Source organism: Neovison vison, chromosome 5 (assembly GCF_020171115.1).
Source record: "Neovison vison isolate M4711 chromosome 5, ASM_NN_V1, whole genome shotgun sequence".
Lineage (NCBI taxonomy): Eukaryota > Metazoa > Chordata > Mammalia > Carnivora > Mustelidae > Neogale > Neogale vison.
This window is the reverse complement of record NC_058095.1, coordinates 22630172-22654948: the sequence shown is the minus strand read 5'-3', so window position 1 is coordinate 22654948 and position 24777 is coordinate 22630172. Positions and strand designations below refer to the sequence as shown.

Below are 24777 nucleotides of genomic sequence, written 5' to 3'. Positions count from 1 at the left end.
GGAGTTGAAAAGGGGAGGAAAAGAAAAAAGGAGAAAGAAAATGAGATTGCCCAGGGATTCTGAAAGTTCCCTATACTGTCCTCTGCTTTAAGTGACTTGACTGGATACTGTATGACTCACTGCCTCCCTTGAAAGGGTTGCTTCTGAGAATTCATGATATTGCTGCACTAAATTTTCACACCTAGGCCTTAAGGAAAAATCTTTCCAAGAGTCACTAACCTCAAGGCCAGTTTTGGCAATTATATCCTGCTTCAATTCCCCCGTTTATAAAATACATTTTAAAACACATGGATCTTGAACCTGAAATCTTCATGTACATCAGAGCAGGTTTTGACCAAGAACCCCTAACATGAAGCCAAAAGACAGAAGAGGAATCAGGTCAAACTAAGAATACATTAGACACCAGCAGCAGCAGACAGGTAGAAGTTGACTTCATGTCCTTGCAGTCTTTTGAAACAGGAGAGTGAGGACACCTAGACAGGAGGGAGGTGTCCCAGGCTTGGTTTATTCTGCCTCTTCTCCTCCACCCTGTGGAGAAATGCAGTGCTCCCTGGTTCTCAGGCAGGGTGAAGCAGGTTAGCCCCGGCTCCCTGTTAAGCAAGTTCAGATGCTGGGTCAGTGTGTGGGGTGTGCCCATCGACAATTCAGGGGCTTATCCTTCATCCAGATCCTAACTCGGGATTCTTTGATCTGGGATGAAGACAGAAAGAGAGAAAAAGCTTCCCAGTTTACTCATTTTGGTATCTGTTGGCTCTGCTTGGGGAAGCTGAGCCCCTGATATGTAGTACATTCCCCATAAGATCTTCCCCACCCAGAACAAACTTAAAAACCACGTAACTTTTTTTTTTCCTCTGCAGAAACCAATGGGATAGGATTCAAAACTAGGTGAGAAACTTGTGAGAAATCCAACCTGGTTATATGTTTGAGAGGCTGCTACTGTATCAGCATCACAAGATAAAGCACTCTGGTATCACCTTGCCCATGTCCTCCTTAGTGTCACCCAAGACATTTGACTCTGATACGGTAACCGATAACTTTTCTTGCTCCACTTTGCAATGTTTCGTTTCCTACTTCTTATTACCTTGGGACACAAAAGTGGCAGAGTTGTTGAGAGCTGATGACCAGAAAAGGGAGAACACTAGAGGAAATCAGAGACAGTCAGGAAAGAACGCCAAAGCTGATTTTCCAACTCTATGCTAACTCCAACCTGCAGAAAGAGCTGAATATAGAAATCTTCTTCAATATCTGATGAAGTCACTCCATTTATCACACACACACACAAATGAATCACCTGGCTTTTTTTTTTTTTTTTTTTTAATCCAGAAGAGTTGTGCTGGGGACTGTGCCCCGTCCTGCTGATACAGATCCTGAATGGAATCATCAGGAATGGCACAGTGCAGGTGTCAAAATCAAAGTAAGGCCGCAGAATTTTGAGAGGACCCTCCAAATACTGAGAACTTGTGTTGCACTCAAATGGTCTCCTGGATTTCTTTATTTATGAGAAGGGCTTCTTATTGATGTCCCCCAGAATCCAGACTCAGACCTGTTCCTCCAAAAAGGTCCAATTGAGTTGCTACATAGTAGCAAGGGTGTATCTTCATGCCCACCTAGCATTCCAGGCCCCCATTACTTCAAGTGAGCTTGAAATTGTTTTAAGTGAACTATGGCTGCAAATTTCTTACTGTTTTATTTAAGGGAGCATACAGTGGAGTGACTGAAGTCTGGACTCCTCCTCCATGTGATGCAGAGAAATAAGGAGCCCAGCTCTCAGGAATGGCATCAGTTCTCCTACAAACAAAATGCTGGGATGTGGACTTTTGGCACATTGTGGAAATAGGAGAACTATTAATTCTGTAATGGTTTTCATGCCACTGGGTCAGGGAGGCTGTACATTAAACCTTACTGCATCTGAAAACATGTTTACTTCCCAAAAAGCCAGCCCAGCCTTTATTAAAGGACAAAAGAGAATATAAATCAGTACCTCCACAGAGAGGTAACTCCTAATATTCCTATGATGTCTGAACCCTACGATAAACCTCCTAAAACAAAAATACCATTTTGGTTTTTCTATTTAACTCCAAAGGTGGACTCTGACTAATCTGTTTGGGCTTAATGCTACAGTACCAGCACAAGCTACAGGCTCCCTACCACCAAATAAGCCTTGCTCTTCCACCTCCCATTACTTTGAACCCTGAACCTTATAGAATTAGAAACACTGTATAAAGACAAACAGATAAAGGGTTAAAATATTACAAATAAATAGCTAAAATTATCTTCCCTCCCCCAATCACTCCTAAGAAACAGACACCAAACATTACTTAAGTGTCCAAAATGACCAAAGTCCTTCATTTGCCCATGCCTCAAATGGACAACTATCCAAACAAAGTGAACAACCTTCATGCAAATGCATCAAGGAATGTATTGCTTTTTCATTTGCTGCCCAGCCCTTCAAATACATGCACTAAAATGAGTTAAAACATGGCCTAAAAATGGAAAAAGGGAGAAAAAAATATATATGAATATTTCCCACAAAACTGTTTCCCACCCTTCCCTCTCCCTATGTCCCACCCACACCCTCCCATTCATAAGCAAGTACTTTAACTTTTTTTTTTTTCCTCTTTTTTCTCTGGCAAAGGAAAAAGTGATTCTTGGTAACCAAAATCAAACCCTATGGTCTCTTTAGTAGGGTCTGGCTATGCCTTTCTAAATGTACCCAGCTCGGTGTCAAAGCCATGCCATTTAAGATTCTTTAACACAAAATCACACCTGACTCACCCCTTATGGTGGTTTGCCTATAAACTTATTAGTTTTTCTCTGGCCATTTTTGTCTTAAAAAATAAGGTTCCTAATTGCCAATCAGGGCCACATCCATAAGATCATCATCTTCCTCCCCAATCATAAAGTCAGGGCTGAGCCTTGAGGGCCTGTCTGTGGATAAAATTGTGTTGCTTGTCATAGACAAGGACTGGTCTGAAGAGATGGGTGATTTAGACCAACTCTCTGGCTTGATGCTATGAGATTTTTTCTTGTCCCGGTCTTTGTCCCGGTCCCGGTCCCGATCTTTGTCTTTTACTTTCTTCTTTTCTTTTTTGTGCTTCTTATGCTTTTCTGTGCTGTATTCTGGAAGAGGTCGGATACCATCATCTGAGCTGGGACTGTTCTGATAAGATTTCTCTGCTATGGAGGAGCCTGACTCACTTTCACTGTCCAGATTCTGGGGGGTATATGCTGGTGACTTACTATGGCTAGGAGAGCCACGCTCATGCTTTGGAGTGGAACCACTGATGAGTGGAGAGCCATAGTTTTTGGAAGAGGTCATCTGAGGCCTGAGCCCTTCTCCACTACTCTCCCCAGGTTTCTGCAAAGTCACTTTGGCTTTAATACTGGGAGAACCCCCATCGTGCTTGCTGATGATAATTTTTGCCACACCTGTGCTCCCCACATTTTTTGACTCTGAGGTCTTCTTAGATGAATCCACTGAACCCCCAGAGGTGGAAACCTTGGATTTTTCTTTATCACTTTTCTCACGCTTACTCTGGAACTCTCCTCCTGACATGTTATGTTTGGAGGACATTGGATGGCTAGAAGAATTTGTGCTCACCCCCATCTGGCCATCCATTGGGTCTTCACCTCCAGGGCCACTGGTGACGACCCCATGCTTCAGTTTATCTATGACAGCTGTTAAGGACGGCTTCTTATTTCTGCTGGGAGATTTCCCTTTGGAACTCCCATGTTGGTTCTGAGAGGATGACATGGAAGAACCACTTGAGGAAAAGGAAGAGGAAGATGCTGTACAAGAATTAGATGATGGGGGAGTTTTCTGAGACAATGAGCCTGAGGATCCTAACCCTGAAGATGACTTCATGCCAGTGCTTGAACTGGTTCCAGACATATGAGAACCACCAGAACCTGAACTGATGGGGGACTTGGCTTTAGAGGATGGGGGAGTCCCAGGAACAGGCTTCATTGGAGAGGCAAGCTTATCAGAGCCTCCAGGTGGCCTTGAATGAGAAGGGGATATGTTTGGTTTACTTAAAGAAGGATTCATAAGTGATGATGGCTTCCCTTGAGGTTTCATCTTAGTGCTGCTGGAGCCACTGCTCAGTCCATGCTTGGTAATAGGAGAAGAGCCTGGCTTCCCCCCAGACTGGGATGAATTTTTGGACTGGCTAGATCCAGAAGACCCTTGGCTAGAATACACACTGCTGCTTAACTTGGAACTTGATGAACCTTCTGATTTACTACTTTTCATCTTGCCTGAGTTGGAAGCAGAAGATGAGGAAGAGGAGGAGGAAGAATGGCTATGGTGGCTTTTACTGCCTGAGGAAGACACAGAACCACTACTGGTATACTGACTGTGGGAGGAGGGCTTGCCCACCATCACGGTGCCTTTAGGAATCTGAATAGTGATTTTGGGAATAGGTGGTGTGGCAACACCTGGCGGAGTCTGTGACCTTCCTGAACTGCCTGGAGACTTGGATCCGCCTGTACTGGTAGGTGGAGTGAAAGGTCGGTTAGAAGAACTGTGAGACGGAGACTTTCCTTCAGTGTCTGCCTTCTTCCGCTTTGGAGGTTTATCTTTGCTTTTGCCATCATTAGAAGGGGTCCGACTGCGCTTTCCTGGTTTGCTATCTAATCCTGGCCCTGACAGACTACTATTACTGGTGCCGTTCCCTTCCTTTACTCGCTTTTGACTCTTTTCTTTCCCTAAGTCCCCAGTAGTCAATAAAGGACTCTGGCTACCACTGTGATGCTCCATAAGATCTGCAGGACCCAAAGCCTTACCAGCCACTGATATAATACTGAAATCAACTGTGTCAGCTTGGCTGTTGCCTTTAAACTTTGTCTCCCCATTATCACCTCCAAGCATTGGCACCCCCAAAGTATTTAGTGCCTGAGATGCAAATCCTTTGAAATCATCGTTATCTCCACTTTGGCTGCTTTCATCAAAATATTCTTCTCCAAAACCACCTTGGCTCTGGCTGTTCAACAAATCAGGATTAAAATCTACTCCATCAGGAAAAAAATGATTGGTAGGAGAGTCACTACTAGGGCTTCCAGCAGCATCTGCAATTAGGTCAGCTGGATCTGTGTAAGGATTTTCATTATTATTGGTTTGAAAGACATCAGGGTCAAAGAGGGCACTCTGAGAATGCCCAGAGCTTGAAGAATCTCGCACAGGGGTACCAATGGGTGGGCAATCGTCACTAGTGCTGGGAAGCTTAGAGGCTTCTTCTGCAATGTCTGAAAGGATATCAGTTACATCTGGGCCAATGCTGTCTGAACTGGATAGTCGGACCATCCTTTGAATACTGGGCTGGGGGTGAGGTACTGGTTGTGGGTAAGTTGTTGGGGGAGTACTACACTGGCTTGGTGCTGGAGTGATGTGTGGCGTATCCAGCGTATCTGCTGTCATGTTGACATCAAAGATAGGGTTCTGCGAGTCAACATCCATTGAAAATAGCTCCCTCTGAAAGTCATCTTCAGTCTGGTGCTTGGGTTTGTCAGGTGGTAATCTTGATGACTTCTTCTTCTTTGTCTTGTTGCTTCCCGGGCATATTTCCATCCGGGGTGAGCCGGAAGAAGAGTTCTGCCTTTCTAAAGGGCTGCTTCCATAAAGGGTTGAGAAATCCTGGGCAGGGTTATCTTTAAGAAGGTTCATGAGCATCGGGTGGTTCTTGGTGTTGCCGGCCATCGAAGAGACAGGTGGCGGCGTGTGATGAGGAGGGGTCGGACTCGAGCCAATGGTAGACCCCCCGTTCCCTGTGATTTGCAACAAACTGGTAAGAATTGGGTTCTGAGACACCTTGCTGAAGTCCTCCCCATGGCCCACCGACTCATGCCGATCTTTGATGCTCATGCTCATATTAAACAAGGTGGTAATGGGACCCCCCGGAAAGGTGTTGGTTGGTGTAGTGGTACCACTCATTGGGTTGTTGCCTGTGGTCATGCCATACCCTGGGCTGCTAGCCGGGGGCAGGTTCTTTTTCACCATGTCTTCAACTGTCTCTGCAATGAGTGACAGTGCTGGAGTGTCGGCCTGAATGGTTTCAGCTTTCCTCCGAATAGCCCTCATCGTCACAGGGATGGACATACATCTGTAAGATAAGATAGAAAAAACAAAATTAGCAGTGTATTAGCTGCTAAAGGAAAACAATTCTTATTGGGAAAGCAGGGTTTAATTCTGCCTGAGATTCAGATATGCCCTCAGAGGTTTGCAATATACAATTCTCAGGTAAGGCAAATAACCTGAAAGGCAGAAATAGTTCTATAAAATGCCAGAGCTGGGCGCCTGCGTGGCCCAGTTAAGTGTCTGCCTTCGGCTCAGGTTATGATCCCAGGATCCTGGGATTGAGCCTCACATTGGGCTCCCTGCTCAGCTTCCACCTCTCCCACTCCCCCTGCTTGTGTTCCCTCTCTCACTATGTCTCTCTCTGTCAGATAAATAAATTCTTTTTTAAAAAATAAATAAATTTTAAAAATAAGTAAATAAAATAAAATGCCAGAGCTCTGAGCAAATTCATTCTAAAAAGAATCTGTATCAGTAGGCAATCTCAAAACCTCTTTTGAAGCACTACCAAAAACCAACCAAACCACAAACATAAACAAGAGTACAATTAGATGTCATACTGAACCAAAAGAAAACTGATAATAATGAACTCAGTAAGACGGGGCGCCTGGGTGGCTCAGTGGCCCAAAGCCTCTGCCTTCAGCTCAGGTCATGATCCCGGGGTCCTGGGACTGAGTCCTGCATCGGGCTCTCTGCTCAGCAGGGGGCCTGCTTCCCCCTCTCTCTCTGCCTGCTGCTCTGCTCTCTCTCTCTGTCAAATAAATAAATAAAAATCTTAAAAAAAAAAATGAACTCAGTAAGAAAATGCCTTCCTTTGGGGCTTCACATGTGATTAATAGGATATGCTATTTCTCTTAATTAATGAACCACTAGGATAATCCCTTGAGCCAACAAATTCTAAACCTTAATGGCTAAGATCATCCCAAACCTATACTGTGAAAAATACTATTACTGGTATAAAATCTTGATTATTTTAAAGCAAAGCACTTTCTATCTTACAGATAAATTTAATAATGTATTTTCTAAAACACTTTGCTCTAGAACATTTTAGCAACCTTTCTTAAAAGACCAAATAGTAATATTTTAGGCTTTTGAATATCACGTGGTTTCTGTCCAACTATTCTGCCATCTTAGTTCAAAAGACACCATGGGGGGACAATAAAAAAAGGCACCATGTACAATATATAGGATGCATGGGTGGCTCGGTCAGTTGATGTGATTTCACTTCAGGTCATGATCTCAGAATCCCGAGATAAAGCCCCAAATCAGACTCCACGCAGCAGGGAGTCTTCTGGGGATTCTCTCTCTCCCTCTGCCCCTCCCCACCCCGCACACACTCTCACTCTAAAAAAAAAAACAAAAAAAAACTTACTTAAAAAAAAAAAGGCACAGATAATATATAAATGAACACATGGGGCTATGGTCCAGTAAAATTTATTTACAAAACAGACCACAAGCACCTACTCTAGAAAAATCCAAAATTACATATTAACGTTTCTGGGAAGCAGACTGGCTTAAGTATCTTCCCACATGCCAACAATTGACATACTACATATGTTAAAAAGTGTTGCAAAGTTGGGGGGGAACCCTACATCTTATTTCAGCTGTCTCCTCCTAAAACAACCTTTAGGACCTAAAGTTACCTACCTTATTTCCTATTATTCTCAGAATCAAAAAACCAAAGCTTACATTGCTTTTGAATCTCAAGGCAGAGAAAGGTGAATTCAAAACTGTGACTAAATTCTTTCTTCCTAATTCCCATTCACTCTGATACTCAAAACAGCATTAATGGGACTCTGATGGAAAAGGGCCAGTTCTACCTTTGAACAACTTTGGCAATGAAGTCATCTGTGCAGATGAGTGCATCTGACAGCCCCTTGTACAGTTTACAGCTCACATGTGTTGAGTCCTGCACATCCATTACCACTGAAAGACAAAATATGTAAGAGTTGAGAGAAATTCAGTTTCTGACTTCAAAAAGAAGATAAATGGACCAAACCACTGCCCTAAGAATAGTGCTAACCCCCTCACAACTCACCACACACCAGGGAGTCATTCACAGGGTGCTGAAAAGATATGCTGAAACGGGACTCTGAGAGAGGACATACTTCAAATTGGAGGAGGCCAGGAGAATCTAAAAGGCAAAGTAAAGGAGAATAAAATAATCAACCAGATAAAAGACTAGACACTAGTAAATAATAATCCCTAAGTATACAGAACGAAATTCTGTCTCCTTAGAAACTAAATCCCAGGGGTACCTGGGTGGCCCAGTCATAAGTGTCTACCTTCGGCTCAGGTCATGATCCCAGGGTCCTAGGATCAAGCCCAACATCAGGCTCTCTGCTCAGCGGGGAGCCTGCTTTCCCGCTCTCTCTGCCTGCTTCTCTGCCTACTTGTGATCCCTGTCTGTCAAATAAATAAATAAAATCTTTAAAAAAATATTTTATTTATTCATTTGACAGAGAGAGAGATCACAAGCTGGCTTCTCCCTCTCCCTCTACCTGCTGTTCCCCCTGCTTGTGCTCTCTCCATCAAACAAATAAATAAAATCTTTAAAAAAATTAAAATCATATCCATGGGGTGCCTGAGTGGCTTAGCTGGTTAAGCAGCCAACTCTTGATTTTGGCTCTGGTCATGATCTCAGGGCTCTGAAGGGAGTCTCCTTGAAGGTTCTCTCCCCCTCTCCCTCTGCCCTTTCCCCTGCTTGTGGTCTCTCTAAAATAAAAAAATCTGTAAAGTAAGTAAATAAATAAAATGACATCCTTATGCCAAATACACATATAATACCTAACTATCATCATAGGTCGTTAAGCCAAATATACTGGCAGCCCAGAGAAAAGGATCACATACTTTCTTGGGAGAAAGCACACATCTTGCAGGACTAACTTCATAACTATCTTACAAAACTATTATAACTATCTTACAAAAACTATTTCCAGATGCCCTCAAACTAGTTGGAGAATTCTCCCAGGATTCAAATACATGAAATAGAAAGGTCATAAGCACACCTGCACACATGCAGTGTCATTATTCTCTCTAATATTTCTCATTTCTAAAGCAGTCTTTTTTATTTTTTTAAGATTTTATTATTTATTTGAAAAACTGAGCAAGAGAGAGAGAACACAGCAGAGAAGGGCAAAGGGAGACAGAAAAGCAGATACCCCGCTGAACAGGGAGCCCAACATGGGGCTCAATCCTGGGACTCCAAGATCATGACCTGAGCTGAAGGCAGACACTTAACTGACTGAGCGATCCAAGCAACCCTCTAAAACAATTCTTTTTTTTTAAAGATTTTATTTATTTGAGAGAGAGACAGTGAGAGAGAGCATGAGCAAGAAGGTCAGAGAGAGAAGCAGACTCCCCATGGAGCTGGGAGCCTGATGCGGGACTCGATCCCGGGACTCCGGGATCATGACCTGAGCCGAAGGCAGTCATCCAACCAACTGAGCCACCCAGGGATCCCCGTCTAAAACAATTCTTATTCCCAAAAAAGAGATCTTCTGATTTGCCTTCTTTGTTTCTTTTTTGCCTGCCATTCACACTAATACAGCTCTCTCAATGAGGTGCTTTACAACTAAGGTAAAAAATTAACTACAGTTCATAAGAGCAGCTAAAAGTTTCATCAGGGATTCTAACAGCAGACTGTTTGAAAAATATCAGCATTCCAGAATCTTAGGAGAAAAAGAAAAGGGCATGGGTCTTACCCCTTTTTAAGCTATATGCTTAAGTTCCCCAAAGAACGGGGATAGGAAACACTCAGGCAGGACTAAAAGCTGGCAAGCACTGTCATAACCACCCACAATTTAAATCTCAAGAAATCGTCTCTGGGCCACCTGGCAGAGCATGCAACTCTTGATCTTGGGGTTATGAATTAGAGATTCCTTAATAAAGAGAGAAAGAAAAAGAAAGAAATCATCTCTTCCCATAGCATCCCAAGTTCTACCTTCTATACCTATTATAAGATTCAGGCCTGTAGGTACCTAATTATATTACTGTATGCAGAAAAAGAGTTAAGTCCACTATAAAAAACAAAAACAAAAACAAAAACAAAAAAAACCACAGTGGTTTCCAAATGCCAATTTATGGATTAGTTCCATCATAATTATATGTGGAGCTTAAACTAGATTCCCAACTCCTCCCACTGAGGTTCTAATTCAGTTCACTTGCAACTGGAAACCAGTTATAAAAGCTCCACAGAAGATATAAGCCATCAAATTAGAGAACCATGAGAACAAACAGTTTCCATTTGCCAGTAGGTATATCAAAAGGAAAGGCAATACCTTCTTTCAGAATAGTTCTTTTGACACAACTTCCTATTAGGGTGTTATAGGCCACTTGATGTCTGATCAGATTTAGGATAAGAGGAACTCGGCCAGGGTGCTGAAAGGTGATTTTGCTAACTAGGGTTCCCTGTAGACTTCTGCCATCTGGAAGAGGAGCATCCTTGTTGAGGAAATAGCAGTGCTGCTGACCTGGAAGAGCCTGGGCAAAAAGAACAAAGGAAATGAGCACTATTTACTCACCCATCGTGCTCCAACCACAAAATACCCTGGGAAAAACCCCTACTCCTCAAAAATCAGCAGCAGTTTCTCAGTGAATAATAAAACTCCCCAGTGAATTCTTTGGTCAGCTAATGTTATAAAGGCCGATTACTCACTTGGCTGAAAAGACCCCTTTTCTATAAATGTTCTATTAGTGGTTTCCTAACCCAACAAAATTATAAACTATATAAAAATCTATATAAAAGAACCCCTAAACTATAAGTGCAAAATCCCTATTTTTAATAAAATACCTTGTATAATATATTTGTAACACAATCAGAATTTGGGAACTACTACTTTAGACTTTCCTCAAACATTCAAATAAATTCAAGTCCAGATGAGGTTTTGGAATCCTCCTTATTTTATTCATTCTAGCACTTTCTTCTCTGTATGTACTTGAAAAATGTTTCCAGATTAAAGCTCATGACACTTAAAAGAAGTACACATTAAGAATTCTTAACAGCTACTTACAAACTTATAAAAGTTCAGGATACTATTAAGAGAATTTCATCTGAAATGTTGGCCATGAAATGTACATTGTTACTTCCTGACTTGGAAGCTCATGTTCTTTTTCTTCAGTATGTTTCAGAAATTTCTGTAATTTCCTGCCTGAATGAGGAACTAGGATATGATCCAGTAGTCCAAAGGAACGTTTCTGACCTCAGTAATCCTACAAAGGAAGATTCTGATCATAGGTTCAAATATAACCTACAACAATCTATGGAGCCTTACTTACAGCATAAAATCGCATGTTGTGATTCAAAGGTATGGGGTCCGGGTCCTTTGACAGCTCAAATTGAGTGATTAGTTCATAGAGGGGTACATAAGTTGGTTGAGTTTCAAACAATGGAATTCCTGGAAAAATAAGGATCAACATAAGGATCACAATAACATCAAAATGTTGACAGCTCAGTTTTCCTTTCATGACTTCTATTTCATTCATCCATTTATTAAAAAAGTACTTACTGAGCATTTACTAGTACAAAGCACCATGACATTTATACCCATCAGTACTTGAGGCCAAGACTGAAAATCTAAGATCATCTGAATTTGAAGTTTGTTTTTCCAATTTATAACAAGAATTAGTTCTTGATGCTTAAAACTCACCTGTGCAGTTCTGAAGCTTCTGAACAAATGCTCTAGATACTGGAATTGGCTGGGGAAATTTCAAGAAGAAACAGGCAGGAAGATCAACACTGTTGGCACTGGTGATAGAGGAGAAGGAGGGGGTCCTTAAAAAAAAAAAGGAGGGGGTTGGTTGGATTTTGACTTCATATAAAAATGAAAAATCTAGGGCGCCTGGGTGGCTCAGTGGGTTAAGCCGCTGCCTTCGGCTCAGGTCATGATCCCGGGGTCCTGGGATCGAGTCCCGCATCGGGCTCTCTGCTCAGCAGGGAGCCTGCTTCCCTCTCTCTCTCTCTGCCTGCCTCTCTGTCTACTTGTGATCTCTGTCTGTCAAATAAACAAATAAAATCTTTAAAAAAAAAAAAAATGAAAAATCTAAACACCTATTCTTAAACATGCCCATATCATTTAACAAAAGCCTATCAAAGGTTCGCTCTTTTGGGGCACCTGACTGGCTCAGTCGCTAGAGCATGAGACTCTTGGTCTTGAGGTCATGAGTATGAGCCCCACACTGGGTATAGAGATTACTTAAATAAATTCTAAAAAAAGGTTTAAAAAAGTTCACTTTTGGGGCACTTGAATGGCTCAATCAGTTAAGCATCCATCTGACTTTTTTTTCAAGATTTTATTTATTTATTTGACAGAGAGAGAGGGGATCACAAGTAGGAAGAGAGGCAGGAAGAGAGACAGAGGGGGAAGCAAGGCTCCCTGCTAAGTAGAGAGCCCAATGCAGGGCTCGATCCCAGGACCCTGAGATCATGACCTGAGCCAAAGGCAGAGGCTTAACTCACTGAGCCACCCAGGTGCCCCTCTCCCTGACTCTTGATTTCAGCTCAAACCATGATCTCAGGGCCATGGGATCAAGCTCCGAAATGAGCCCAGCATCGGACTCTGTGCTCAGTGCGGAGTCTACTTGTCCTCCCTCTGCTCCTCTCCCCTGCTAGTGTGCACACATGCACACACATGCTCTCAAATAAATAAATCATAAAAAAAGCTCACTCTTTTAACTTTCTTCCCCCAGTTGCAAAACATCTTATTTATTAACCCTAAAGTATTTAATCAAACATCTATCTTGAGTCTCTAGTTAGTATTCCAGTCAACAGAAGCCCCATGATCAACATAAGGAAAAAAAGCAGTCATTAAACCGGTGGAATTAGAAGTAGTACAGTTCTTCTCTTTCTCTCTCAGGACAGACAATGTGTTCTATAAACAGACTTCACAGAGGAACATTCAAATAGATGATGAAAAGAGAAATTAAATGGATAAAATAAAAAAATCAATCTCTAGAAAGTCAAGTGAGGAAAGAGGCAAGTCAAAGTAATACTTGTTTCAGGGGCGCCTGGGTGGCTCAGTGGATTAAGCCTCTGCCTTCGGCTCAGGTCATGATCTCAGGGTCCTGAGATCAAGCCCCACATCGGGCTCTCCGCTCAGCAGGGAGCCTGCTTCCTCCTCTCTCTCTGCCTGCCTCTCTGTCTACTTGTGATCTCTGTCTGTCAAATTAATTAATTAATTAATTTTAAAAAAAAAGTAATACTTGTTTCATACTGGGCTTGAAGTTGAAAAAATGAACTTTGCTAGGATTATGCTTAACTTACCACTTGTTGTCAACTGGATGTGACCCCATAATTAATGGTGCAATTGGGAGTTTATACATAGCAGACGTTCCCTCAATTGTCACTGATGCGTTCATACCCAACGAGCGAGGAACTGAGAATAGGAAAGAAAAAGAGTATTCTCCAAAATAACACAAATTACAAGGATCTTAACATTTAAAAACAAAAAATCAGGCTAACTTCTGTTAATCTGTCAGCCCTAATTTGCCAGATAATACCTCTACAACCAATGTTTCTGTCAGTAAATAAAACAAAATATAGGAAACAATGCATCCCAAAGAAAAAAAAAAATTAAAGCCTCATTACCAACACTTAATTATTTTCTCCAATTCCAGAATGCATTTAAATAGAATTATGATTATAGGATAGTCAATGACTTAAGTTATAACAAAGGGACCAAATGAAGTATTAAGCCATTTCTCACTGTTTCAGTGTATTAAAATGCAAATAGGGGGTGCCTGGGTGGTTCATTTGGTAAAGCATCTGACTCTTGATCTCATCTAAGGTCTTAACCTCAAGGTTGTGAGTTCAAGCTTCCCCTTTGTTCTAATAAGAAATAAAATTTTAAAAATGCAAATAAAGGGGCACCTGGGTGGCTCAGCAGTTAAAGCCTCTGCCTTTGGCCCAGGTCATGTCCCAAGGTCCTGGGATCGAGCCCCGCATTGGGCTTCCTGCTCTGTAGGGAGCCCCCCACCCCCAACTCTTCCTGCCTCTCTGGCTACTTGTGATCTGTCTCTCAAATAAATAAACAAAATCTTAAAAAATAATAAAAAATAAAAAATGCAAATAGAAAATAATATCCATTATTGTATTCTTTAGTGAGCTGGCTAATCTCTTCACCTTTGAAGTAATGATTAAAGGGGATTATTTCAAGTCAGATGGTTTACACCTTTTCATTCATTCATTTACTTGTTCAAAAGCACCTGTTAAGCTTTTATTATTATATGTATGTACACATACATGTATATATACTTAAGAGTGTGTGTGTATGTGAATCAGATGCAAAATCTGACAGGAACAGCAAACTTTGGTAAGATGGCAAACTTATTACGAAGTAGCAACTCAGGAAATACACAGCCAGGCTCAGGCATTCAAATTATTTTAAATATTTTTAAAACACTGAACAAAACCTTCAGTTGCTTTTCAGTTAAAGTCTTACCATTATTCTCATGCAAAATGATGGGAGATGTAGTCTTATCATCGAGCAGGTCAGAAGGAGAGGCATAGTACTTCAAATTCATTAAATGACCTACACAAAATAAAACAGCACTATTTTTATTAGGTAAATTGCAAACAAAAACGTTCCTATTTTTACAAAACTATATATGAGAGAGTAATTTCATATGCTCCAAAACAACTTATGAGATACGATGGAAGCCTAAATATTGAATCTAATGGCAATAATTTACTTCACAGTTTAAAAGTGTAACGGGGTAGAGGGCACCTGGGTTGGCTCAGTTGGTTAAGTGATGGCCTTTGGCTCAGGTAATGATCCTGGCATCCCGGGACTGAGTCCGGGCTCCCAGCTCAGTGGGAGTCTGCTTCTCCCTTGACCCTCTCCCCTCTCATGCTCTCTCTCACTCACTCTCTCTCTTGAATAAATAAAATATTTAAAAATATATATATATAATAATAAAATAAAAATGTAACTTGGGGAAGGCAGGTATTAACACCTTAGAAACCATTTAAAAATAAACAAATGACTAGTAATTTTCTCCCTCTGCTTATAACCCAAGGTATAAATGTAATGACTCCTTAACTAAAATAAAACATTTTTACATTTTTCAGGGTGCCTCAGTGGCTCAGTGGGTTAAGTGATCGACTCTTGATTTCCGCTCAGGTCATGATCTTGGCTCCGTGCTCAGCAGGAAGTCTGCTAGAGATTCTCTCTACCTTTCCCACTGCCCTTTCCCCCGCACATGCACTTGCACACTCTTTCTGTGTCTCTCACAAATAAATGAATAAATCTTTAAAAATAAATTAACAAATAGGGGAGCCTGGATGGCTCAGTCGGTTAAGTGTCTTGTCTTCAGCTGAGGTCATGATCTTGGGGTCATGAGATGGAGTTCCACACTGGCTCCTTGCTCAGCAGGGAACCTGCTTCTCCTTCCCCCTGCCTGTGTGCTCGCTCGCTCTCGCTCTCACTCTCTGACAAATATATAAAGTATTTTTTTTAAAGATTTTATTTATTTATTTGACAAGACAGAGAACACAAGTAGGCAAAGAGGCAGGCAGAGAGAGAGGGGGTAGCAGGCTCCCTGCTAAGCAGAGAGCCCGATGTGGTGCTTGATCCCAGGACCCTGAGATCATGACCTGAGATGAAAGCAAAGTCTTAACCCACTGAGACACCCATGCGCCCCTAAGTAAAAGTCTTTAAAAAATAAAATGAAATTGGGACGACTGGGTGGCTCAGTTGGTTAAATGTCTGACTTTGGCTCTGGTCACGATTCCAGGACCCTGGGACTGAGTCCCCCCACTGGGCTTCCTGCTCAGTGCGCAGTCTGCTTCCCCCACTGTCTGCTGCTCTCTCTGACAAATAAATAAATAAAATCTTTTATAAATAAATATTTTTCAAAGTAAGCAAAGTAGAATCACGTACCCCCACTTCTTGGAGTAAGATAGCCAACACTTCCATGAAGAATCTTATCCAAGGGACCAGCATTGGTTGCCTTCCTGTGAGACAAATGATCTATGTTTGCTTGTATTAAAGCCCTGAAGGTAATAGTGCACAATGCCCTAATAAGAAGCTGTTAAAAGTCTTAGAATACTATCTTAATAAGTTGTTCTATAACTGGACGTATAACAATTATATTTCACTTTCAAGGTAAAGGGATTATTTACAAGTATAAACCAGTTTGTAATATGGTGAACAAAAATGACAACTAGACTATTACTTATCAGATGTGAGGCCAGGTTTGACAAGTCTTCAAATAAAACTGATGGAGTATCAACCAACAACTTAAGACATACTGAGAAAATGAAATGCAATCATTTGGGAAGTAAAAGGAGATGGACAAGATATACGATATAGGTAAAATATATAATATTATGCAGCTGTAAGGTAATATAGTACCCTAGCAACCCCCTAGCTGAAGAGCTTTGAGAACAAAGTATCCAGAGGGTCATATGGAATTGACACTGGAGCCCATCTTACCAATACATAACTGCCATTTTAGATAGGTCCTGTTCTAAGGATTGGAGAGCCAGGTACATTTTAGTCTTCAGTTTGCTAGAACGTAGATAAAGAGAACAAGAGTCAAACAGTTGAAAAATATATACTTACACATACATACAAACAAACATTAACATAGCCTAGAGGGCAATTCTGTTTGAAAGAGCCAGGCTAGTTAACAGAATCCCAGGTAGGTTAAAAATAAAAATGATGAGCCAGTTCCACAACTAATTACTTTTCAGCTTCAAAAGCACTATGTTGAAGACATCTCAAGGATTTAGTCTCTTTTAGCATTATATCCATGAATACAGAAATTATTTACTTCAAATACCTTTGAAAGATATAAAGTTGGAAGCTATAGGTAGTCAGTATGAAAAGAAATGACAAATAAAATAGGGCAGAAGACTTGGTAAATTTCTAAGCACAAAATGGTTTTACATCTATACTGATTTTTCCAACAAAAGCAAAAAAATTTTAAAAATACTTACTTGTCCCCTGGAAGGTTATAAAGATTAACAAGACCCTTAAGGTGCTTGGAAAATTCATCAAAATTTTTTTCCCTATAAGGAGTTCGGGGGAGAGGGAAGAGAATAAAACATACAATTACTACTCAATCTTAATGCAAAGCGTCAAAAATCATGGTTACCTAAAACTAATTTTAATAATTTGGTTTGCTCTTTTCTCCCCAAAGTTTTCTAGAGTCAATCAAAAGTAGCAAAAGAAAATGAAATGATTTCCTTTCTCTATCCCATTTATCTAGAGAAGGTACCTGTAAGCACTATAAAAGACAGTCAAAAAGACCTACTAATTCATATACTCCAATAATTCAATCCTAACCAATGAGACTTGGTTGAAATAAATCACTTTCTTTTCCCCTTACATGTAACTAAGATGACTGGATGTCATGAGGAAAACAAATTTTTGATTGGAGAGGAAATGGAAATAAATAAATAGGGAAGATAGAACACTTGCATGAATGTATACGGCAACCTAAAAGCAGAGAAGAAAATGAACACCTGGAGAGAGAGAGGAGACCTAGAGTAAAGGAGATGAGTACTATGGAGGCAAACCACAAAATGTTCGTATGACTAGACCTGCTCCAGGAAAAAGAAACTACTACTTAGACCCCTCGCATCCTAGAACTCAATATTCAGGCTTGGATTCTTAAGTCAACTGGGTTCTGTGGGCAGGCTCAGCAATCCAACACAACACAACACAACTCAACAATTCTAATTCTCTGTATCTTTTTTCAAACTAAAAAAAGTCTCTTGAAAGCTAAATTGCTCTAACAATGTCAGATATTTGGTCAGGCATTTACTGAGCAAAAATTGAACACTTAGTGCCCAAAATGCCATGAAGACAGTAAAACAAAACAAGAGCAGCAGCAAAAATACCCCCATCTTAAAATCATTATCTATACCACGTGACTAAAAATAGCATGTAAAGGCTAATATTATTTCTGAGCTTCCCACTTCAAAACATACTTACAAATTAACTTTAAAACACCACCAGTTCATAAATTGGTGCCATTTCCAACTTCAGATTAGAACCAGAAATATTGGCTTTCTGGACTATTCTGGCAACATACCTTTGCTAGACTTAACTGATTCAATGAACTCATAAAAGGGCTGTTTTTATGTTGCCAACTTTTAAAAAGTCGTTCAAATTTGGCACATTTGGCTATGAATACATTAAAATGATTACTGCAAAGGCCAAGTATAAAACTTATTTCCTCAACATTAACATCTTTTTTTTTTTTAAAGGTTTTTATTTATTTATTTGACAGAGAGAGATCACAAGTAGGCAGAGAGGCAGGCAGAGAGACAGAGGAGGAAGCAGGCTCCCTGCTGAGCAGAGAGCCCGATGCGGGACTCAATCCCAGGACCCTGATATCATGACCTGAGCCGAAGGCAGCGGCTTAACCCACTGAGCCACCCAGGTAAGCCATCTCCATGTAGTATCTAAAAACTTTGCTGTATTTAAGACATAAAATTGATATCATGACTTTCTCAAAATCCCAGAAAGTAAATTTCTACTCGACTTAAAAGGAAAGGATAGGGGTGCCTGGGTGGCTCAGTGGGTTAAAGCCTCTGCCTTTGGCTCAGGTCATGATCCCATGGTCCTGGGATTGAGCCCCACATCGGGCTCTCTGCTCGGCAGGGAGCCTGCTTCCTCCTCTCTCTCTCTCTGTCTGCCTGCCTCTCTGCCTACTTGTTATCTCTGTCAAATAAATAAATAAAAATCTTTAAAAGAAAAGGATAATCCAGGGGGAAATACCATCAACTACTAAGAAACTCTTGAAGTCTGGCACTTCTACTATGATGAGAGTTTATCACACATATACCTTAAATGTAAAACAATTTTTCTCAAAGTGAAAAAAAGTTCTTTCCGTGGTATAGACTCAATTTTCTCAAAAGACTTCTCTGACTCAATAATTAGGTTCTATATTTCCTATTGTTATGTTTCTTTGTATGAGCAGTAGTGTTAGCACTCTAATAGTTTAGCTTTGTATTTATAATATAGCTTTTATATATATATAAAGTTTGAAAAATTAAAAAAAAAATCAGGTTCTATTTATTTTTGTTGCACACAGAATTCTTGAGGCTAGATCAGTAGTTTTCAACCCAAAGTGACTGTCCTCCAGGGAACATATGAAAATATTGACAGATATTTTTGATTGTCACACGTCAGGAGATACTACTGGCAAATAGTGGGGAGAGATGAAGGACACAGTTAAACATCCTACAATGCACAGGGTAGCCCCGTAGAGCAAAGAGTTTTCCAATCCAAACTGTCAATGCTACCAAGGCTGAGAAACCCTGGGATAGATGGAGCAGCTTAAGAAGCCAAGGTAAGGGGCGCCTGGGTGGCTCAGTGGATTAAGCCTCTGCCTTTGGCTCAGGTCATGATCTCAGGGTCCTGGGATGAAGCCCCGCATCGGGTTCTCTGCTCAGTAAGGAAGACTGCTCCCCACCCCGTGCCTGCCTCTCTGCCTACTTGTGATCTCTCTCTCTGCCAAATAAATAAATAAAAATCTTTAAAAAAAAAGAACCCAAGGTAAGTCAATTCTGAAGGTGAACAAATACAGACTCTGAAAAATCCTGATCCAAGAAAATAAATATTTTCTTCAGGAGAGTAACTTCTGATAGGCCTCAAGACTAGCTATAAAGAGAGCAGTGTCAGTATCAGAATATAAATGTCATTTGCCTACCTTAGCTGCTGTACAAGTTCTGGACAGCTCTGAAATTAAAGAAATCATGTTAAAACTTTAAACTACTTTAAGGCGTGTGAAGACATCAAAAATTTTTCTCTTTTTTTTAAAGCACATGCTTTATAACAAAAACATTAAAACTACAGAAAATCCTTATATTAAGATATCAAAAAGCATCTTCTTCCTACTTAGTAAACCATAGGGTTGGGGTGGGAAATTAAAGATCAAAATATATGATCTAGTTTATAAAGAAATCAACTTTCAATAGCTTGTTTAGAACATTAGGACCTCCTTCTAATGCCATCCTTGGAGTCCATATTCAACTGTCTGGTTACACACATTAAACATTCATCTCTATTACAGGCTTTTTCAGAGACGTTAGTTATGTGTAAGATTATCTGTCCTTGATTATTAGCTTGTTGAGGACAGGAATTTTAAGGAACTTTGTATCCCCAGCACCTGTTGGTTCAACTGCGGCTCATGTTTGTTGATATGAAATGGAAAGCGTTCCTCTAGGGTCTCCACTTGTCAAAGCCTTTGGATGATGTCAGAGATGGACCAATGTTATTCTAAATTCTAGAGCTATGGGTATTATAGCCAATCACACCATTGCTACAGTGGCTCATGAAAAAAATCTAAACCCAAGCTATTTCAAACCCCAACAATTCATTTTAAAATTAATGTCCCTAAGTAAACCCCCACAGATTCCAGTGAAATATCAACAACACATACCACAGGATTCTCCCCATGGTGAGCCACTTTTACATCACAAAGCTGTCCTGCAGGATCTAACTGCACTTCCACATAGAACATATCTGACGTGATGTAACATTCAGTGCCACTGGCACTGAGATGAGAGCCCAGTCTAGCAGGAACAAATCAAAACAAAAATTAATAGAAGACACAAATAAAGCCACCCAAAGTCAACACTAAGTTAAATACTTCTACCGAAGATAGACTACTTACCCATTCTGTCTTGCTATAGACTCTAAGCGGTCAGTCATAGCTGGTAAAGATGTTACTAGGAAAGGGTAAAAAAAGGGAAATCACCAAAATGCTCCAAGTAACCTAAATTTTATTCTTCAAAGACTGAAACATCCTAAGGATTATATCCATCCCTCCAAGCCATTACATTCAATAGTTCAAATGCTTATAATTTGTACAAGTTCATTAGTAAGACTCAGCTATGACCTAGGCAGTAATAAGGGTCAAAAAAAAAAAAAAAGATCTATTTGAGGGGTGCCTGGCTGGCTCAGTTGGTAAAGCATGTGACTCTTGATCTTGGGGTAGTGAATCTGAGCCCTATGTTGTGGGGGCTTATTTAAAAAAAGACCTCTATTTGAGAAAACTATTGGACCTTTCATCTCTCCCTTCTGCATTGCTCGTTTGGGATAAGTTATCTTTAACTTCAAAAAGACACATGTATCTGTTCACACTAGAGTAAGGAAGATTAACATCAAAACCAAACCAGCATTAAAACAAATATTCAAGGTTTGCCTGGGTGGCTGAGTGATTAAGTATCTGCCTGCCTTGGACTCAGGTCATGATCCTGGGGTCCTGGGATTGAGTCCCACATTGGGCTCCTTGCTCAGCAGGAAGCCTGCTTCTCCCTCTGCCTGCCGTTCCTCCTGCTTGTGCTCCCTCTCTCTGACAAATAAATAAATAAAATCTTTTTTAAAAAGTTAAAATGTTCATAGCAGCATTATTCACTATAGCCAAATGGTGGAAACAAACCAAACGTCCATTCAAGGATGAAATGAAGAAATAAAATGTATATACATAAAAATGTTATTTAGCTTTTTCAAAAAAGGAAATTCTGATACATGCCACAACATGAATGAACACTAAAGACAGTATGCGAACTGAAAAGCCAGTCACAAAAGGACAGATACTGTTTGATTCCACTTATATGAGGTATTCAGAGTAGACAAATTTTTTTTTTTTTTAAAGATTTTATTTATTTATTTGACAGAGAGAGATTACAAGTAGGCAGAGAGGCAGGCAGAGAGAGGAGGAGGAGGAAGCAGGCTCCCTGCTGAGCAGAGAGCCCGATGCGGGACTCGATCCCAGGACCCTGAGATCATGACCTGAGCCGAAGGCAGCGGCTTAACCCACTGAGCCACCCAGGCGTCCCTAGAGTAGACAAATTTTTGAAGAAAGTAGAATGATGGTAATCAATGGCTGAGGAGAGGGAGAAAGAAGTTATTAATGAGTCCAGAGTTTTAGCTTGGGAAGATGAAAAAGTTCTGAAGATGGATAGCGGTGGTGATGGCTACACACAATGTGAATGTACTTAATGCCACTCAACTATAACTTAAAATGGTTAACATGGTGAAGTTTATGTTATGTATATTTTACCACAATTTTTTTAAAAAAGTGCCAGCTTCTGCCTCTGTATACTATGGTTATTTCCACGGACTGGGAAGGGCCACCAGAGTTTTTCAACATTGAGACGCTGTGTTGAGATGGAAGAAGCAAATGTGGGATCCTCTACATTCTGATTAACTAAACAAGGATTATTAACCATGAGAGAAGGAAATGTTAGAAGGGGCGATGAAGGCTGTAGGAACCCACTCTCAGACTCGAGATTTCAAAGGAAACCCAAGGGGGAAAAAAACAATATTCAACTGAATCAGGTTCATTCGTGATGGATCAGAATAAAATCGGTTTTTAATTTTTTCCCTGAAAATACACAGAACTAGTAATTTTAAGTATGAATATTCAAGCTCATGATTTAAATTTTATTTCCTTCCCTGAAAACACTGTCCATAAACAATGTAAAACTCGGGACGCCTGGGTGGCGCAGTTGGTTAAACGACTGCCTCCGGCTCAGGGCGTGATCCTGGAGTCCCGGGATCGAGTCCCACATCGGGCTCCCAGCTCCATGGGGAGTCTGCTTCGCTCTCTGACCTTCTCCTCGCTCATTCTCTCTCTCACTGTCTCTCTCTCTCAAATAAATAAAATAAAAAAAAAAAAAAAAATTTAAAAATTAAAAAAAAAAAAAAAAAAAAAAACAATGTAAAACTCTTTTATTAGAGTTTAAATGTCCATCTTCTTACCGTGAGTTAATTAAAAGAGAACATGTGAAGGAAAAAAAGAACTTTTCCCTGCTATCTTATAAAGCATCATTAACTTTTGAATCTCTACCAGCCTCCAAGATGGATCAAAAATAAATCTTTTGGGGCACCTGGTGGCTCAGTGGGTTAAAGCCGCTGCCTTCGGCTCGGGTCATGATCCCAGCATCCTGGGATCTAGCCCCACATCGGGCTCTCTGCTCAGAGGGGAGCCTGCTTCCCCTGCTCTCTCTGCCTGCCTCTCTGCCTACTTGTGATCTCTGTCTGTCAAATAAATAAATAAAATCTTAAAAAAAAAAAAATCTTTCAAAAGTTCAAGTAAGAGGGCGCCTGGGTGGCTCAGTTCATTAAGCAGCTGCCTTCGGCTCAGGTCATGATCCCAGGGTCCTGGGATGGAGTCTCGCATCGGGCTCCTTGCTCGGCAGGGAGTCTGCTTCTCTCGCTGCCTCTACCTCTCTGCCTGCTTCTGTGTACTCTCTCTCTGGCAAATAATTAAAATATTTTTTTAAAAAGTTCAGGGAAGGGGCGCCTGGTTGGTTAAGCCACTGCCTTTGGCTCAGGTCGTGATCCCGGAGTCCTGGGATCAAGTGCCACATCAGGCTCCAGCTCTACCTTCTCATGCTCTCTCTCACTCTCTCTCAAATAAATAGAATCTTAAAAAAAAAAGTTCAGGTAAGAGCTAATCTCAACTCCATAGTGAAAGCAAGGGTAATACCTAACATAGAAAGTAGATCTATCTCAACTTACTTTTCTTCTATTAAGTATAAAACAATCTTTTTATATTGGACATTTTAAGAGAGCATATTTCAAAAACATATTTCAAAGCATATTTCATATTACAAACCTTTGAGAGCTTTCTGCAAAGTCTCCAAACAGCTGACCAAATGTTGGTGCCCTCCAGAACTCATCACAACCCTCTTCTCCTGTTAAGAAAACACTTGAGGTAGAAATTAACGAAGTCAACAGTGTTTCAGGGAAATGTACTTCTCCTAGTAGTAATGTTTCAGGATAATCTACAGACCAAATGCTATAGTCTATATACTCTATACACTCAAGATAATCTATAGACCCCTTTTACTCCATCCATTCATCCACAAAGAAAAGTTCATAAACATGTAGATACTTCCATATCCATATACATGAAGGGAGAAAAAGGTATGCCTAGATCTTATTTTAGATTAGGAAGAATCAAAAATTAGGAAGAATAGGGATGCCTGGGTGGCTCAGCTGGTTAAGCAGCTGCGTTCGGCTCAGGTCATGATCCCAGTGTCCTGGGATCGAGTCCCGCATTTGGCTCCTTGCTCCATAGGGAGCCTGCTTCTCCCTCTGCCACTCTGTCTGCCTGTGCTCACTCTCTCTCTCCCTGACAAATAAATAAATAAAATCTTCAAAAATTAGGAAGAATCAAATATAATAAATGAGATCAGCCTCCTGCAAAAGTAACTACATCCCAAGTTTAGTCAGTTAAATGACGTGGCTCAGGATATTTGGAAATTCCCGAATCTAACAAGGTGATTTGCATGTAATCTAATAAAACCAAACCTCAGTAAAATTAGACTGACTCTAAGAAACAGAATGTGTAGTCTAGAAAAAGGGACTCCCAAAGAGCAAAAGATTTGACAGTTTTTCTAAACCTATCCAAGGAAGTTTCTCTCTGCACAACATTCCAGTCCCTAAAAATGTGAAAAGTTTTATGATACAACAATAGTTTTTCAGGCTTTTCTATGCCCTAAATCCATCTCTTTGTTCTCATTCCATCTTCATAAAACAAACATCTGATGAATTAATAACAGGGCTTCCCTTGTACCTTGAATAGATAAGGGGTTGCTCTGGACAGTGAATACCAATATTTTGCTAAGTGGAAAGATAAACCCTCTGTGGTAAACTAATAAATGGACAATCTGATTTCCATTTTAGTCTACTGACATTTTGTTACTATGACAATTGTTGAAAACTTCCAAAATCTCAATA

General features: G+C 40.5%; 1 protein-coding gene across 1 annotated transcript in view; it reads right to left on the bottom strand.

Moving 5' to 3' along the window:
* Positions 1 to 497: 497 nt before the first annotated feature.
* MED1 (mediator complex subunit 1) overlaps positions 498 to 24777 on the bottom strand; it is a 30166-nt gene continuing 5886 nt past the window's right edge. Inside the window, exons 3-17 of the mRNA XM_044248090.1 lie at positions 23651 to 23729; positions 20699 to 20753; positions 20465 to 20597; positions 19733 to 19761; positions 17010 to 17081; positions 16504 to 16578; positions 15949 to 16022; positions 14509 to 14598; positions 13332 to 13443; positions 11719 to 11843; positions 11348 to 11466; positions 10351 to 10552; positions 8109 to 8204; positions 7891 to 7996; positions 498 to 6098 (exon numbers count right to left, since the gene is read on the bottom strand). Coding sequence (XP_044104025.1) covers positions 2846 to 6098; positions 7891 to 7996; positions 8109 to 8204; positions 10351 to 10552; positions 11348 to 11466; positions 11719 to 11843; positions 13332 to 13443; positions 14509 to 14598; positions 15949 to 16022; positions 16504 to 16578; positions 17010 to 17081; positions 19733 to 19761; positions 20465 to 20597; positions 20699 to 20753; positions 23651 to 23729 — 4620 coding nt within the window. The 3' untranslated portion in view covers positions 498 to 2845. The remainder of the gene's footprint in view (positions 6099 to 7890; positions 7997 to 8108; positions 8205 to 10350; positions 10553 to 11347; positions 11467 to 11718; positions 11844 to 13331; positions 13444 to 14508; positions 14599 to 15948; positions 16023 to 16503; positions 16579 to 17009; positions 17082 to 19732; positions 19762 to 20464; positions 20598 to 20698; positions 20754 to 23650; positions 23730 to 24777) is intronic.